Genomic DNA, 12,079 nt, shown 5'->3' with positions numbered 1-12,079 from the left:
TCCCATTCACTCCTCAGCTAGAGACAAATATTTGAAAGCAGATTAACAGGAAAAGTTTATTCAACCCTGTAAAAAATGGAAATACAGCTGTAGGTCATACATCTTGTAATACTTCACTGCAGAAAAATCTGTTTCAAAAAGTTAACTTTGAAGCATAGATTTAGGCTTGCAGTATATACTCAACCAAATGAAATCTCCTTTTGCAATACTATATGTATTATTAAAACAGTAAACTAACAATTACAAAAAGTAGCTCAAGATATTTTCAGTTATATTCCTGTCTATTTATATAAATAGACTTCTTATTTTACAGGCAAATTTTTTAACTTTTACCTTTAATCATACTTGAATCAGCAAAACTTTGAACAGACACCAGGTTTTTACTAGGATCCACCTCCCATTTGGAGAGCACACAGTCACCTTTACCCTGTTTTTAAAAAAACAAAACAAAATGTGGTTGTATATTAGAAATTCTGGTAGTTGTCAAGTTTGTCTCATTCATTGAAGTTTAATAGAAAAAGGTTTCTAGGAAGTTGCAAGTCACGCTGAGTATCCTACACAGTCTCTTAATAGTTAAGATAAACACATTTCAAAAATCAAAGTAGCTTTTTTCCTTTCCTATTTTCAGGAACTGACTATATCACAATATTTAAATCAATCATTCTTGCCCACTAAAATAGATTTTTGTGGCTCTTCCAAAAGCACGGAACATTTACAAACAGACAATTTGCATCCAACTAGGACATGGTGCCTGATCCAAAGCCCATCAATGGAAAGTCCTGCAATGAAGTTAATGGGTTTTGGATCAAGTAGTATGTATCTGTCGGACTACATTGAGCCCTAGTCCAGAAAAGAGCTTCAGTATGTCCATAATTTTCATTCCCTTAAAATTAATGGGACTATGCACGTGCTCAAGTACTTTGGCAGACTGGGGCTTTATATTGTACTTTGGCAAGTCTCTGTTGAATGTGGGCCTGATAAAAAGACTCTCATTGACTTCAGTTGACATTAGATCATAGAATGTCAGGGTTGGAAGGGACTTCAGGAGGTCATCTAGTCCAATCCCCTGCTCAAAGCAGGGCCAATCCCCAACTAAATCATCCCAGCCAGGGCTTTGTCAAGTCTGACCTTGAAAACCTCTAAGGAAGAAGATTCCACCACCTCCCCAGGTAACCCATTCCAGTGCTGCACCATCCTCCTAGTGAAAAAGTTTTTCCTAACATCCAACCTAAACCTCCCCCACTGCAACTTGAGACCATTACTCCTTGTTCTGTCATCTGCTACCACTGAGAACAGTCTAGATCCATCCTCTTAGGAACCCCCCTTCAGGTAGTTGAAAGCAGCTATCAAATTCCCCCTTATTCTTCTCTTCTGCAGACTAAACCATCCCAGTTCCCTCAGCCTCTCCTCATAAATCATGTGCTCCATGATTGGGCCCTCTGAGAACAAGGATTAAATGAGAAATACAAGAGTGCATGCAGATGAACTAAAATCCTGCAATGTAGTATTGTCACTAATAAAGCTCCACACATTTACCATTAACCGTCATAGCACTATGCCCAGTTTTGAAATGACAAATTGTCCCTTTAAAACTAAAATCTTGACATTGTCTTTTAATCCATCAAAAGATTACTGATATTGCAGACTATCATTATATTAACAGACATCTGAATGCATCAGATAATTTTAATCATTTTGTCTCCATAACATTTTTTTCAATAAAATATCAGTATGGACATTTACCCCAATTATCAGCAGGATGTTGTTCATCGAGTAACCAATCACAAAATTCAGACAACCAAGGGTGTGATAATCCTTTGTAGAAGTATAAGCAGTCTTGATCATTCCTTGTAACTGGAAAAATGAAAACACACAGTTATTTATGGAATAATAAATAAAAGTTTGTTAAAACTTAAACGCTGACTTTAGGATGTAAAGAAAACTTCGGTTTACCCATTTATCAGTTAGCTTTACAGCAATTAAAAAATTTTCAAACAAAGTGTTTGATAAACTATACAAATCAAAGTTTTGTTAAATTGGAGATTTGTAACAGATGCACCAATTGGTACACTAGCAGATACTGCTATTTACCTTCTTTGCTGTAATCATGTCCATCTTGTCAATTGCTACATAAAAATTAAAAAAAAAAAAAAAAAGTAAAAAACAAAAAATGTGGTTTCATAGTTTCATATTGGATAGCTATAATGCCAACCTGACAGCTCTGTACAGCACTAACAACGCTATAATCAAAGTTCACATGCATTTCTATTGGTCATACTATGGCGTTATAGAAAATTAACTTTTTGAAAGCCCAGGGTGGTCCTGTGCTCTTGGTGACCTCATTAAAGTAATTTATAATATTGTTCAATATAACTAACACAGTAATACTATGACTTGGAATTCTATTCCCGTAACAAGCAATACTCTCAATAAGAAACAGAATTAGTGAAGGGAATGTAAACTATAAGTAATTTGCAGTGGGGGTTGGGTGGGAGAAATAAAAATAGTATACAAAACTAGTGGGAGGAGAGGGGGTTTAAGACTAAACTAAAATCGTGCATCATTCACAATTAGTTCACACTGTCTTAAAAACAAAAGCCCTACGAATGATTAAGACCCTTTCCTGGAAGTTGCTGAACATTCTCAGCTCCCTCTGAAGCCAATGGGAGTTGAGGTCACTCAGCACTTCACAGGACTGGACTCTGAGCCACTACAGAAAGCAGCACGCAAAAGTATTTTAGTTATTATAGGTTAATACACAGCAATCTGGAATTTAATTTTAAACATGAGTTGTATCATCATACCTTCCTGAATTTTTGCAAGTGGGAGGCACATAATGCAAAAGAATCCATTGCTTGTGAGAATGAATATGTGATAGATACCTATAAAAATAAACACAAATACAACAAACTTAAGTTTCTAAAGTCTAAAAATTATTTAGACCAAACTTTTCACCAGATTAGAATAATTTTAGATTAGGTCAAACTAGTTACTTTAACAAATAAAATGTAAGAACATTACCAAGCACAGAATGAGATATATATATATTTTTTAAATCTGTGTGGGACCAAAATTAAGAACAACATACATAACACAGCCTGAGATTACCCCATGCAACTCTAACAGCAGCTGAATGACATAATTCATAGAACTTTGCTGATACTAGTGATGCTGTTAAGTATTATTGTAACTGCACAAAAATCTCCTTCTCACTAATGTCACTAAGTACATATACACCACTAAAGGCCAAATCCTGAGATTCCGAAGTCAATAGGCGTTCATATATATAAAAATAAAGTTCTCAAAACTCGTTCTAAATCAACCAAAAAGATGCTACTAACTAAAAATAAACTAACAACATAAATTTAAAATCTCACATTAGTGTCCTAAGAGAATAGATCCTAAATTCATCCCCTAAATTCCCACCAGTCAATGCTGTCAGACCAGCAAAGGAAAGGATATCTGAAGTTACAGGCTCTCCAATGAAAATGTAACACCCCAGACATTCATATCTAAGTACTATTTGAAAACATGCCTCAGCAAAGATAGGTAGTGCATAAAGAAAGAAACAAGAAACAATCAGAACCAGGTTAGTTTCAGAGGGAACATATGCCAAATAGAGAAAAAATAAATATTGATGTCAAACTTCTAAATAACAAAAAAAGAACTCAAGTACTTCACTTAGAAGCCAGTACTTGTAAAAAGACATGCATCAGAAAAAAATTGTTTAAAGCATTCACCGGCCATTATAAAATTTTAGTCACTAACTACCTTAAACAGATCTGTCAAAAAACATTTGTTTTTCCAAAACATCAATAAGCAGTTCAATATATAAATTAGTACCACAAAAATGTAGTTACAAACAATGCAATTTGGCTTCTTTGGTTAGATTAACAGAAGTGAAACAAATTACTATTAAAGACTCCATGTACTTACAATGTATAAGGGTGAAATCCTGCACCACTAAAGTTAATGGGAGTTTTGATACTGACTTCGTAGAAGTCACAATTTCACCACAAGAATAACCAGATGCTCAGGATGTGCCTGATGCAATGTCAATTAAGTCAATAGGAGTCTTTCCACTGATTTCAGTGGGCTTTGGATCAGGCCCTATTGCCTGTACCACCTGTCAAGTGGGGCATAATAATTAATTAAAACAATATATAGGAAACCTGAGCAGCTTCCCTGGTACAGTAGCTGTGGAAAATGAAAAGTTCTGAAGTACAGTCATTCCAAATAACATACTCATCTCCCATTTTTTTATAAATAAAAAACAAAATGAAAAATCTGAAATTAAATGTAACCAAAACACTTTAGTAAGTGATTGTGGTCTGGTTTCTGCAAAAACTCATCCATGTGCTTAACCATACACATTCAAGAAGTTCCACTGAAGTAAATGGAAATGCTCACATGTGTACAGTTAAGTACATGTATGTTTACAGGATCTGGGCTTAAAGGAGCAATGAGACAGTCTGTTAAACAATATCCTGAATGCATGTGAATATCCACTTTTAAATATTAACACACACCAAGAAGAGATGTACAGAAAAATATAACATACATAAATGGTTACTAAGGAGCACATTTCTCCTTGTTTTCCTGAAGTTGTCAGTCATGAGCTCAGTCAAGAGTTCAACCCTGGAAGTACGGAGCACTCTGGCCCTGATCCACCAAAGTACATAAGCATGTGCTTAACTTTAAGAATGCAGTTCAATGGGACTCCTCTTATACTTAAAGTTAGGCATGTGCTGTTGTGCTCTGTCAGATCAGGGCCAGAGTGCTCCACACTTGCAGGATTGAGCCCTAAGGGGTCCAGTCCAGCTATCACAGCACGTACATTTTTATTACAGATAAATTACTCTTTGTTAAGATCACATCCAGTTTATTTTTTCTTCTGAGAGTTAAAACCAGGCTATTTTTAGGAAGAATTATAAGAAAAAACTTACCTCCATCTGCATTATCTTTTTCTATAATAAGGTTTAGATAAGTCTTTTCATTTTCAGATTTCTGAACCAAAACCTAAAATAAAAGTCAACATAAAGACAAATTTTATTCCATCTTGGATTAAAATTATGTGCTTATTAGGAAATAATACATATTAATTTAAACCTGTACTTTTTTCCCTACAGAAATTCTGCATTAACGTGCAATTTTGAATAATAAGGAATTGGTAACATAAAAAATTACTTTAGGGATCAATCCTGCACACTCTTGGAGAAATAGTCCTTATCCTCATACAAAATGGGGCTGTTTTGTTTTTTGTATTTAAATAAAGTTCACTAGATCATTTACGCACAGGACATTTACGCACGGGGGGGGGGAGGGGGGAGTTCCTTATAACCTAACATGCATAGTCAGCCAAAGCAAGAGTCACCTTCAAGATACTCAGTTTATTAATATTTTGATATTTGACACACACAAAAAAGCATGCAAGAAATTGAGAATGGAACAAAAAAGTAAGTTCCGTACATTAGTTAGCAAAGTTTGCTTTGATGGTACATGAATAAGATGTAGGTTACCACTTCTCTCACCGACCACAAGAAACTGTCCTTTTTGACACAAACCAACCACATCCACTTCAGTGTCTGAAAATTCCAAACCAAAATTTCAAATATTAGGTTGTCATAGATAATGCAGTTCAAGCATGAATAAGTTAGTAGTGCAGCATCTCAAATTCTTTCAAATATTTATTTTGATTTATAGAAGTCCTAAGAAAGGAGCATTCTTCCACATGCTCTAAGTCTGGGGTTCTCACAACAAATTTTTTGGTGGCCTCAGAATGTGGCCACCAACTCTTGCTGGTGGCTGCACTGACACTTTTCTACTAAAATACTTAATTAACTTCAGGAAAAACAAATCAATATGCATGTATACACATTGCAATTTATTTATGTAGGTTTTTTTTTTTTGCAGACTCAATAATAAAAATAATGCTGTGAAAAGTGAAATTTGTACGTTTAATATCACTTTTCACAGCAAGTCCTGGCAAGTTAAGACCTGGATGAAGGGGCGGGAGGGAGAAGCAGCAGAGGCCAGGCTGAGCACAAACCTCCCAAAATCAGGCTTGAGACTAATATAATGATTCTAAAAATTGTCCACAATTCATTTTGTGTGAAGAGCTGGTAAATCACTGTTCTAATATCAACAGGGTTTTGTATTCTATGATATAAATGGTTTTGTTTAACTTTTGTGGTAATATAAATCTTTTCAATCTAAAAGCAATATTAGTTGGTCATGTTTTTTTCTCACAAATTACATACTTTCAAGGTAATAAAAATAGCAGATATAGTTTGTCTCCATGGTTATATAGATTTGATCTCCCCCAATTCTCACTCAAGATGCAAATTGGGGAGTCTTTGGATCATATCTGTAGTTTCACTTTTTGATCCCAATCCGGCAAATACACACACATCTTCATTCATGTGAGTAGTCCCACAGAAGCCATTAGGATTCGTCACATATTTAATATTAAGCTCACGCATAAACGTTTCCAGAATTGAGACTTCAGACCTCAATCCTGCAAAGAGCTTCACATAGGTGGACCTCTATACTCTGATAGATCCCCGATAAAGTTAATAGGAGCCTTGTTAATGACCTCTAGGGGCAACAGAGGTGCCATATTGTTTATACAAATGTTCTATTATAATGGGTTTTTTTTAAATCTAGGATATATTGATGAAGGGTACTTCCTGTATTTTCAGTTAGAAAATAATTAAAATAATAAAGCTGTTTTTAATTAACTGAATCCATAGGCAATTTTCACTTGCAGTTAGTTTAATTCCAAAACAATAAACTCACCAAATTGAATGTGCATCTGAAAAGACTGGCAAATGCTATCAAGAAGTGACACTGATCTGTCAGCCACAATAATACAGCCATCACTTGAGTTGCATGCATATAGTTTTGGATTAAACAAGACCTTAGAAATAAAAAGAAGAGCTATGAAATATAAGGAACTAAAAGTACCTTTAAAAATACAGATAAGAGTAATGCTTTTCAACAATTAAAATAAGACAATATATAATAATCTACTAGTCTAAAACAGTTTTTTTTACATAGTTCCAATAACTTCCAGCATAATAAGCTCTGATCCTGATAAATTCTACCTTTTCAGAGGAAGTTATTTTAACTAGCGTATCCTCTTGGTACAAGGCAGTTCCACATTCTTGTCTCGAACCTATGTTCAGTCGTCCACTTTCTGTGTCATCATTTGTCAGAAGTTCAATATCATTCCACATATTGAAGAACTTCTTTACCTCTGATAAATAGATAGAAATCATAGTAGCAAAAGCTAAATGGCATTAAAGCAAAGTGACATTTAAACAACTGGTATTATCACATAGAACCGACTTTGTCATGATACTATGATTCTATATTTAAAGAGGATGGTACAATAAGCTGTGTGTATCCAGGGTTAAGGGACTCTGTGATGGGGTAATCACACCACACAAGGCCTGAGTAAGAAAGAAAGGGTCCATCAACCACGTGACAGGCTGCACCTGGAGGAGTCAGGACTGATAATGTCTAACTGATGATGAAGCCCAGCTGAGCAGACTGGCCTAGTATATAACCAGGAAACAGCCCCCAAGAAGGGTTTATAGGAATGAACTCTATGGTCACTCCCTAAAGGGGAGGTGAATTTGCAAGAGTCCAGGAAGAGGTCTGGGGGAGAAAGCCGTGGGATGCTGCCATTGACTGTAGATTCTGGCAAGAACAAGAGACATGGTAATGTAGTCATAGGGAGCTGAGGAAGCTCCAGTGGCAACCCAGGGGTAGGTCAGAAAAAGAAGGGAAAATGGGAAAGAGCCCAGGGAAACAGAAACATGGTCTGGGATTGCTTGGACCATAGTTAGTGGACATAGGGTCCCTCAGCTGGAACCTAGAGTAGTAGGTGAGTCTAGGTTCCCTTATTAGCCACTGGGGAAATAGCATAGCCTGGGCAGAAGAATGGAAGGCTGCCTGAGACAGATCATCCAGTGGGACTTGACACTCTGAGAAGGGGAAAACTACAGTGACCTGGCCAGAGGGTCAAACCACAAAGAGGGAGCCCCCTGAGCTTCAAAGAAGGACCAACTGAGTCCAGGGTACAGAGATGTCATGAGCAACCAAAGGAAGGGATGTTAGACTGGCTGAGAGCTAATCCCCAGATCTTCCCACATTGAGGTGCCCCAGTGGTGAGTAGTAAATCCTGTGACGGATACTGTTTTAAATTATTTTAAGTTCAGGTTAACAATCTGTTTAGTTCCAAGTATAACACTTTCCCCAAAAATTTTCTCACCAATTTTGCCAACAGGCTCAATATTTCTAGGTGAGTATAGGAGCCACAGTTACACAGCTCTGCATCAGTTTGTCCTGGGATAGTGGCATGAGATTGCATGAAAATTCCACCATGGCCTGTTACAGCTTGGTCCAGTCCCCCTCTCTCTAAAAGGATACTTGTCTGCTATGATGGGATCCAACAGCTGAATCTTACATGCTCCTAAAGGCCCTGGGTATAGAGGGTGATTCCTGCTCCAGATTTTGGGTCAGAGGTGCACTTCCCCCCCTGTGGATCCTGTTTCATACCCCTTCTGATAATGGGACTCCAGTCTGGCTACCTAGAACCAGTGCTTCGGCCTTCCTGAGCCTCCAGTAGTTTAGTCATTTTCCCTACAGGGTCCTTCTGGTTGCATGAGCTCTGATTTACCTAAGTTACATTCTTTGGGGGCAACATGGCAGTAATACAAGAACATATAGGCTTAACCAAGGAATTTCTTAAACACCCACACACTCTACTCTTGAAAAGCTTAAGAGTTACAGATCTATGGAAGATAAACTTCTGAACATAATCCTCTTCAGTCTGATCTTGCCCCTTCTGTGAGTTCCTGGTATTAGCCCAACTCTTATAGGATAGAGTCCTTGCTATCTCCACTTCCTCTTGCTGAGTCTTCTGTTCCTCATGGTGAATGGCTTCCTTTGCTGTAAAAGGACACTTTATAAGACTGCAGCTGTCCCAGGCAGATGTGTAGCTGAAAGGGAATGCCAGTCCCCCAACCCTACCCTTGCCACACACCCCCCCAGCAGGTTTCTGTAAAGGAAGTCCTTGTGACAGATATGACAATATCCTAGACAAACCTTATTGACTTAAGTTAACCTTACTGAATTAAGTATTTTAGGAATTTTTTGTATTAAAAAGGCAAGTGTTTATGTACTGTTTAGGTGTTGGAATTATTAATGTTTGAAATGATATGGGAAATTATCAAACACCAATTTAATCAAATTCTTTTATTAAATCAAAAGGCCAAATGATACATTATACAGTTGCTCTGAACATGCCCCCAAAGCCCAAACAATAAGTAATTTACTACCTCTGAACACTAACAAAACATAAGCATTTAATCAAGATACTTATAAACAGGCTAAATCCAGGGGTGCTTAGACCCACCTTGCTTCCAACATAGTCAGATGGGTATTGGCAATGAACCCTTTAAGAGCTGACTTCTTAAATACCCTTTAACAAACACGTAATGTCATTGCCAATTCACCCTTATTTCCAGTCTTAATTCAGATAAGATTTACAACATTCTTTCTTCCCAAGGCCTTTCCTCCTTATCTCTTCCCCTCCTTCCTGCTGTCCAACAGCTTTTGTTTTTGTTCAACCTGCCACATAGGAGAACAATGGTATGTGGGGTGGGAAGGTCCATATTGGCTCATTTTAAGATAGATTTTTTTTTTTAATTTAAAACCCATCTGCAGTCACCCCTATGGGTCAGAGGCCTTCTTTTTAGAAACTATCCCTTATTTCATTAGTTTAGTCTTTGAACCAGACATCCTCCCTACTTTATTCCTTCTGGCCTTATCACTTATTATTTTCAAGGCTTTCCTTCTGCTTGCTAGTCAGGGCCTTTCCTCAAAACATATATTTTCCTAACTAGACTTAAGCTAACTTTTTAATTCTTTAATTTTACACTTGTATACCATTCCTCATGTAGGATATTTCTATGGGGAAGAGAGACCACAGATCTCCAGGAACTAAGAGCAATGGATCATGATTGGGCAAACTCATTCAGGTTGTAACACCACCACCACTACGTGGAGAGATGCTTGCATATACTAGTCAAACTAGATGCTCTAGGGACCAACAGACAAAAAGAATTTTTGGTTATATAGCCTGAGTTAAAACTGATTCAGGATCTTCTTTTTGATCCGGCAAACAGACAGGACCTCTGGTCCAAGTGGGGCCCAATCCTTAGGGAAGGTTTGGAAGGTCTTTGCGCCACAGAGGCTCTACTAGACTTGTTCTGAGTAGAAGTTGTGATTAAACTTGTGACCACAAGAAAAAACCTGTTGTGGGTTTTAAGGACTAATTACCAACCAGAGCCCCTGCTGGAGTGAGGGGTGATCTCTGGTAAGCTTGTTGTGTGTGTCAGTTTTTATTGGCTTTTAATGTTTTCTGTAATGCTTTTATGTTAAGAATAAGAGTGCTTGCTAAGAAAACTATATAGCAAATTATAACTTGACAATTACATTGTCTGCCGTCTCTGAGGAGAGAAGCAAAGAAGGCCTGCTTAGGCAGTCTGTCTTTTGGGGAATAATACAGTGCAGACAAGGAACTGTTTAGCGTAGAAATACCTGCCTCTCTCCCCCTTCTGAGCAAGGTATCTACCCAAGACAGGTGATGGTTGAGAAGGCTGGAGTGAAGAGTATATGCCCTTGCTGGACTATAGAAGAGGATTACAGGTGAAGTTGCCCTGAAACCTACTCTGATTGGCTGCTCTTCCCCAGGTGGCAAGGTGGGGGGAAAGCAGACAAACAACAACTTCTCCAGGAGGCAGACTTTGTGTTATCCTGTTGACTTAATGATCAGTTTAGCTGCCAAAACCCTAAAGCGTACAACCCTGGTGCTTCAGAGCATAAACCACATCCACAGTCAGTATGCTCCGAGCTTGTGTCAGCATCATAGATCACATTCTCCAACACCTTCAGCACTCTAAGGCTCTCTTCAGAGATCAAATCTGAAATACACTTCACCCCCTATCCCCACATTGAGCCAACTGATGAATAGTTGGCTTGGTAATACCTTGGATGTTAGCCTGAAGCACTTTTTGATGGTGCTTCGTGCTACCACCCTTTCTCTAACCCTTTACCACCCTTACCGTGCCCAGACAGGGTGACTGAAATCACACACAAGCAGAGCTCCAGGAGCCAGGCAGAGCTCTTTCCATACGGGGGACTGAGCCCACATCATTCTGAGAAAAGCAAAGAAGAAACGAAACAGCCCAGCCCAGCCCACCCTACCCTACATGCAACATCCAGCATTTGAGAGGGGAGAGGAGCTGAAGAGCCCTGGAGTTGCCCCTTAGTCCTGGAAGAAGACTAGCTACAGCTGCCCTGCCAAGCCTGGGAGTGGTGGATGAAGAGCCCCAGAGGAGGCTTTGTGCAAAACTGATGGGGGGGGGGGGTGGAAATAAGTGTTAGGCAGGGGCGGGGCAGATGTGGACGGGAGAGCTCCCGCAACGGGGGCCTGAATAACCGTACTAAGGGAGGGGAGCACTGACAACGTGCACGACCATACAAACACGGGAGTGTTGTTCAAAAATTAAGACAAATCAAAACCTCAAAAAATCCTCATGACGGTGGGACCCATCTCATAATTTCAGGGGGTCTGACTCATGATTCGTGAACCTTGGGGGTTGACAACGCTGCACTTTGCATCATGAGCCTTAGCTCAACCCAAGGATCCTCTTCCCCCCCCATCAGAGAATTTTGTCCTTATGACCCCCCGAGTATCAACCTCCTCCCCCGCTCAGGGGTACTTTATCAGTACCACACTCTCCCCAACAGTACCTCAGCTTGGCATCCAGTAGCAATGCGTAAGCCCAGAGGCACTGTATAAAGGTCTCTCTCACCTCAGTCACAGGAGGGAGGTGGCGAGCCGGGCATAGGACATAACTGCCTCAGAGGCTGAGATTCAAATTGGCGGGAATTTCCCCGTTCCTTCTCAGTCAGCTACAGGCTGCCGTAAGGGTCAAACGCAAAGTCGCGCCCGAGGAACTAACTATCGCTCCCCCCGCCCACTAGGCTTGGCCCTTTACTGCCG

At 39.0% G+C, this 12,079-nt stretch overlaps 1 protein-coding gene across 8 annotated transcripts in view; it reads right to left on the bottom strand.

Annotated features, from left to right (window-relative positions):
- KNTC1 (kinetochore associated 1) overlaps positions 1–12,079 on the bottom strand; it is an 81,847-nt gene that overhangs the window by 69,259 nt on the left and 509 nt on the right. For 3 of the 8 annotated variants that reach the window (XM_084649175.1, XM_084649181.1, XM_084649182.1), the window contains exons 1-9: positions 11,827–11,990; positions 7,107–7,258; positions 6,799–6,919; positions 5,470–5,585; positions 4,947–5,019; positions 2,805–2,882; positions 2,092–2,126; positions 1,744–1,854; positions 334–427 (exon numbers count right to left, since the gene is read on the bottom strand). In XM_084649175.1, coding sequence (XP_084505301.1) covers positions 334–427; positions 1,744–1,854; positions 2,092–2,126; positions 2,805–2,882; positions 4,947–5,019; positions 5,470–5,585; positions 6,799–6,919; positions 7,107–7,238 — 760 coding nt within the window. In that variant the 5' untranslated portion in view covers positions 7,239–7,258; positions 11,827–11,990. Of the gene's footprint in view, positions 1–333; positions 428–1,743; positions 1,855–2,091; positions 2,127–2,804; positions 2,883–4,946; positions 5,020–5,469; positions 5,586–6,798; positions 6,920–7,106; positions 7,259–8,766; positions 8,959–11,826; positions 11,991–12,079 lie in introns of those variants that run through there. The other 5 variants (XM_084649177.1, XM_084649179.1, XM_084649178.1 and 2 more) reach the window with 5 other exon arrangements.

The sequence above is a fragment of the Lepidochelys olivacea genome, assembly GCF_965140295.1.
Source record: "Lepidochelys olivacea isolate rLepOli2 genome assembly, chromosome: 15".
In the NCBI taxonomy this organism is placed as follows: Eukaryota; Metazoa; Chordata; order Testudines; family Cheloniidae; genus Lepidochelys; species Lepidochelys olivacea.
The sequence above is the reverse complement of the archived record's forward strand: the minus strand, read 5'-3'. Positions and strand labels throughout refer to the sequence as shown.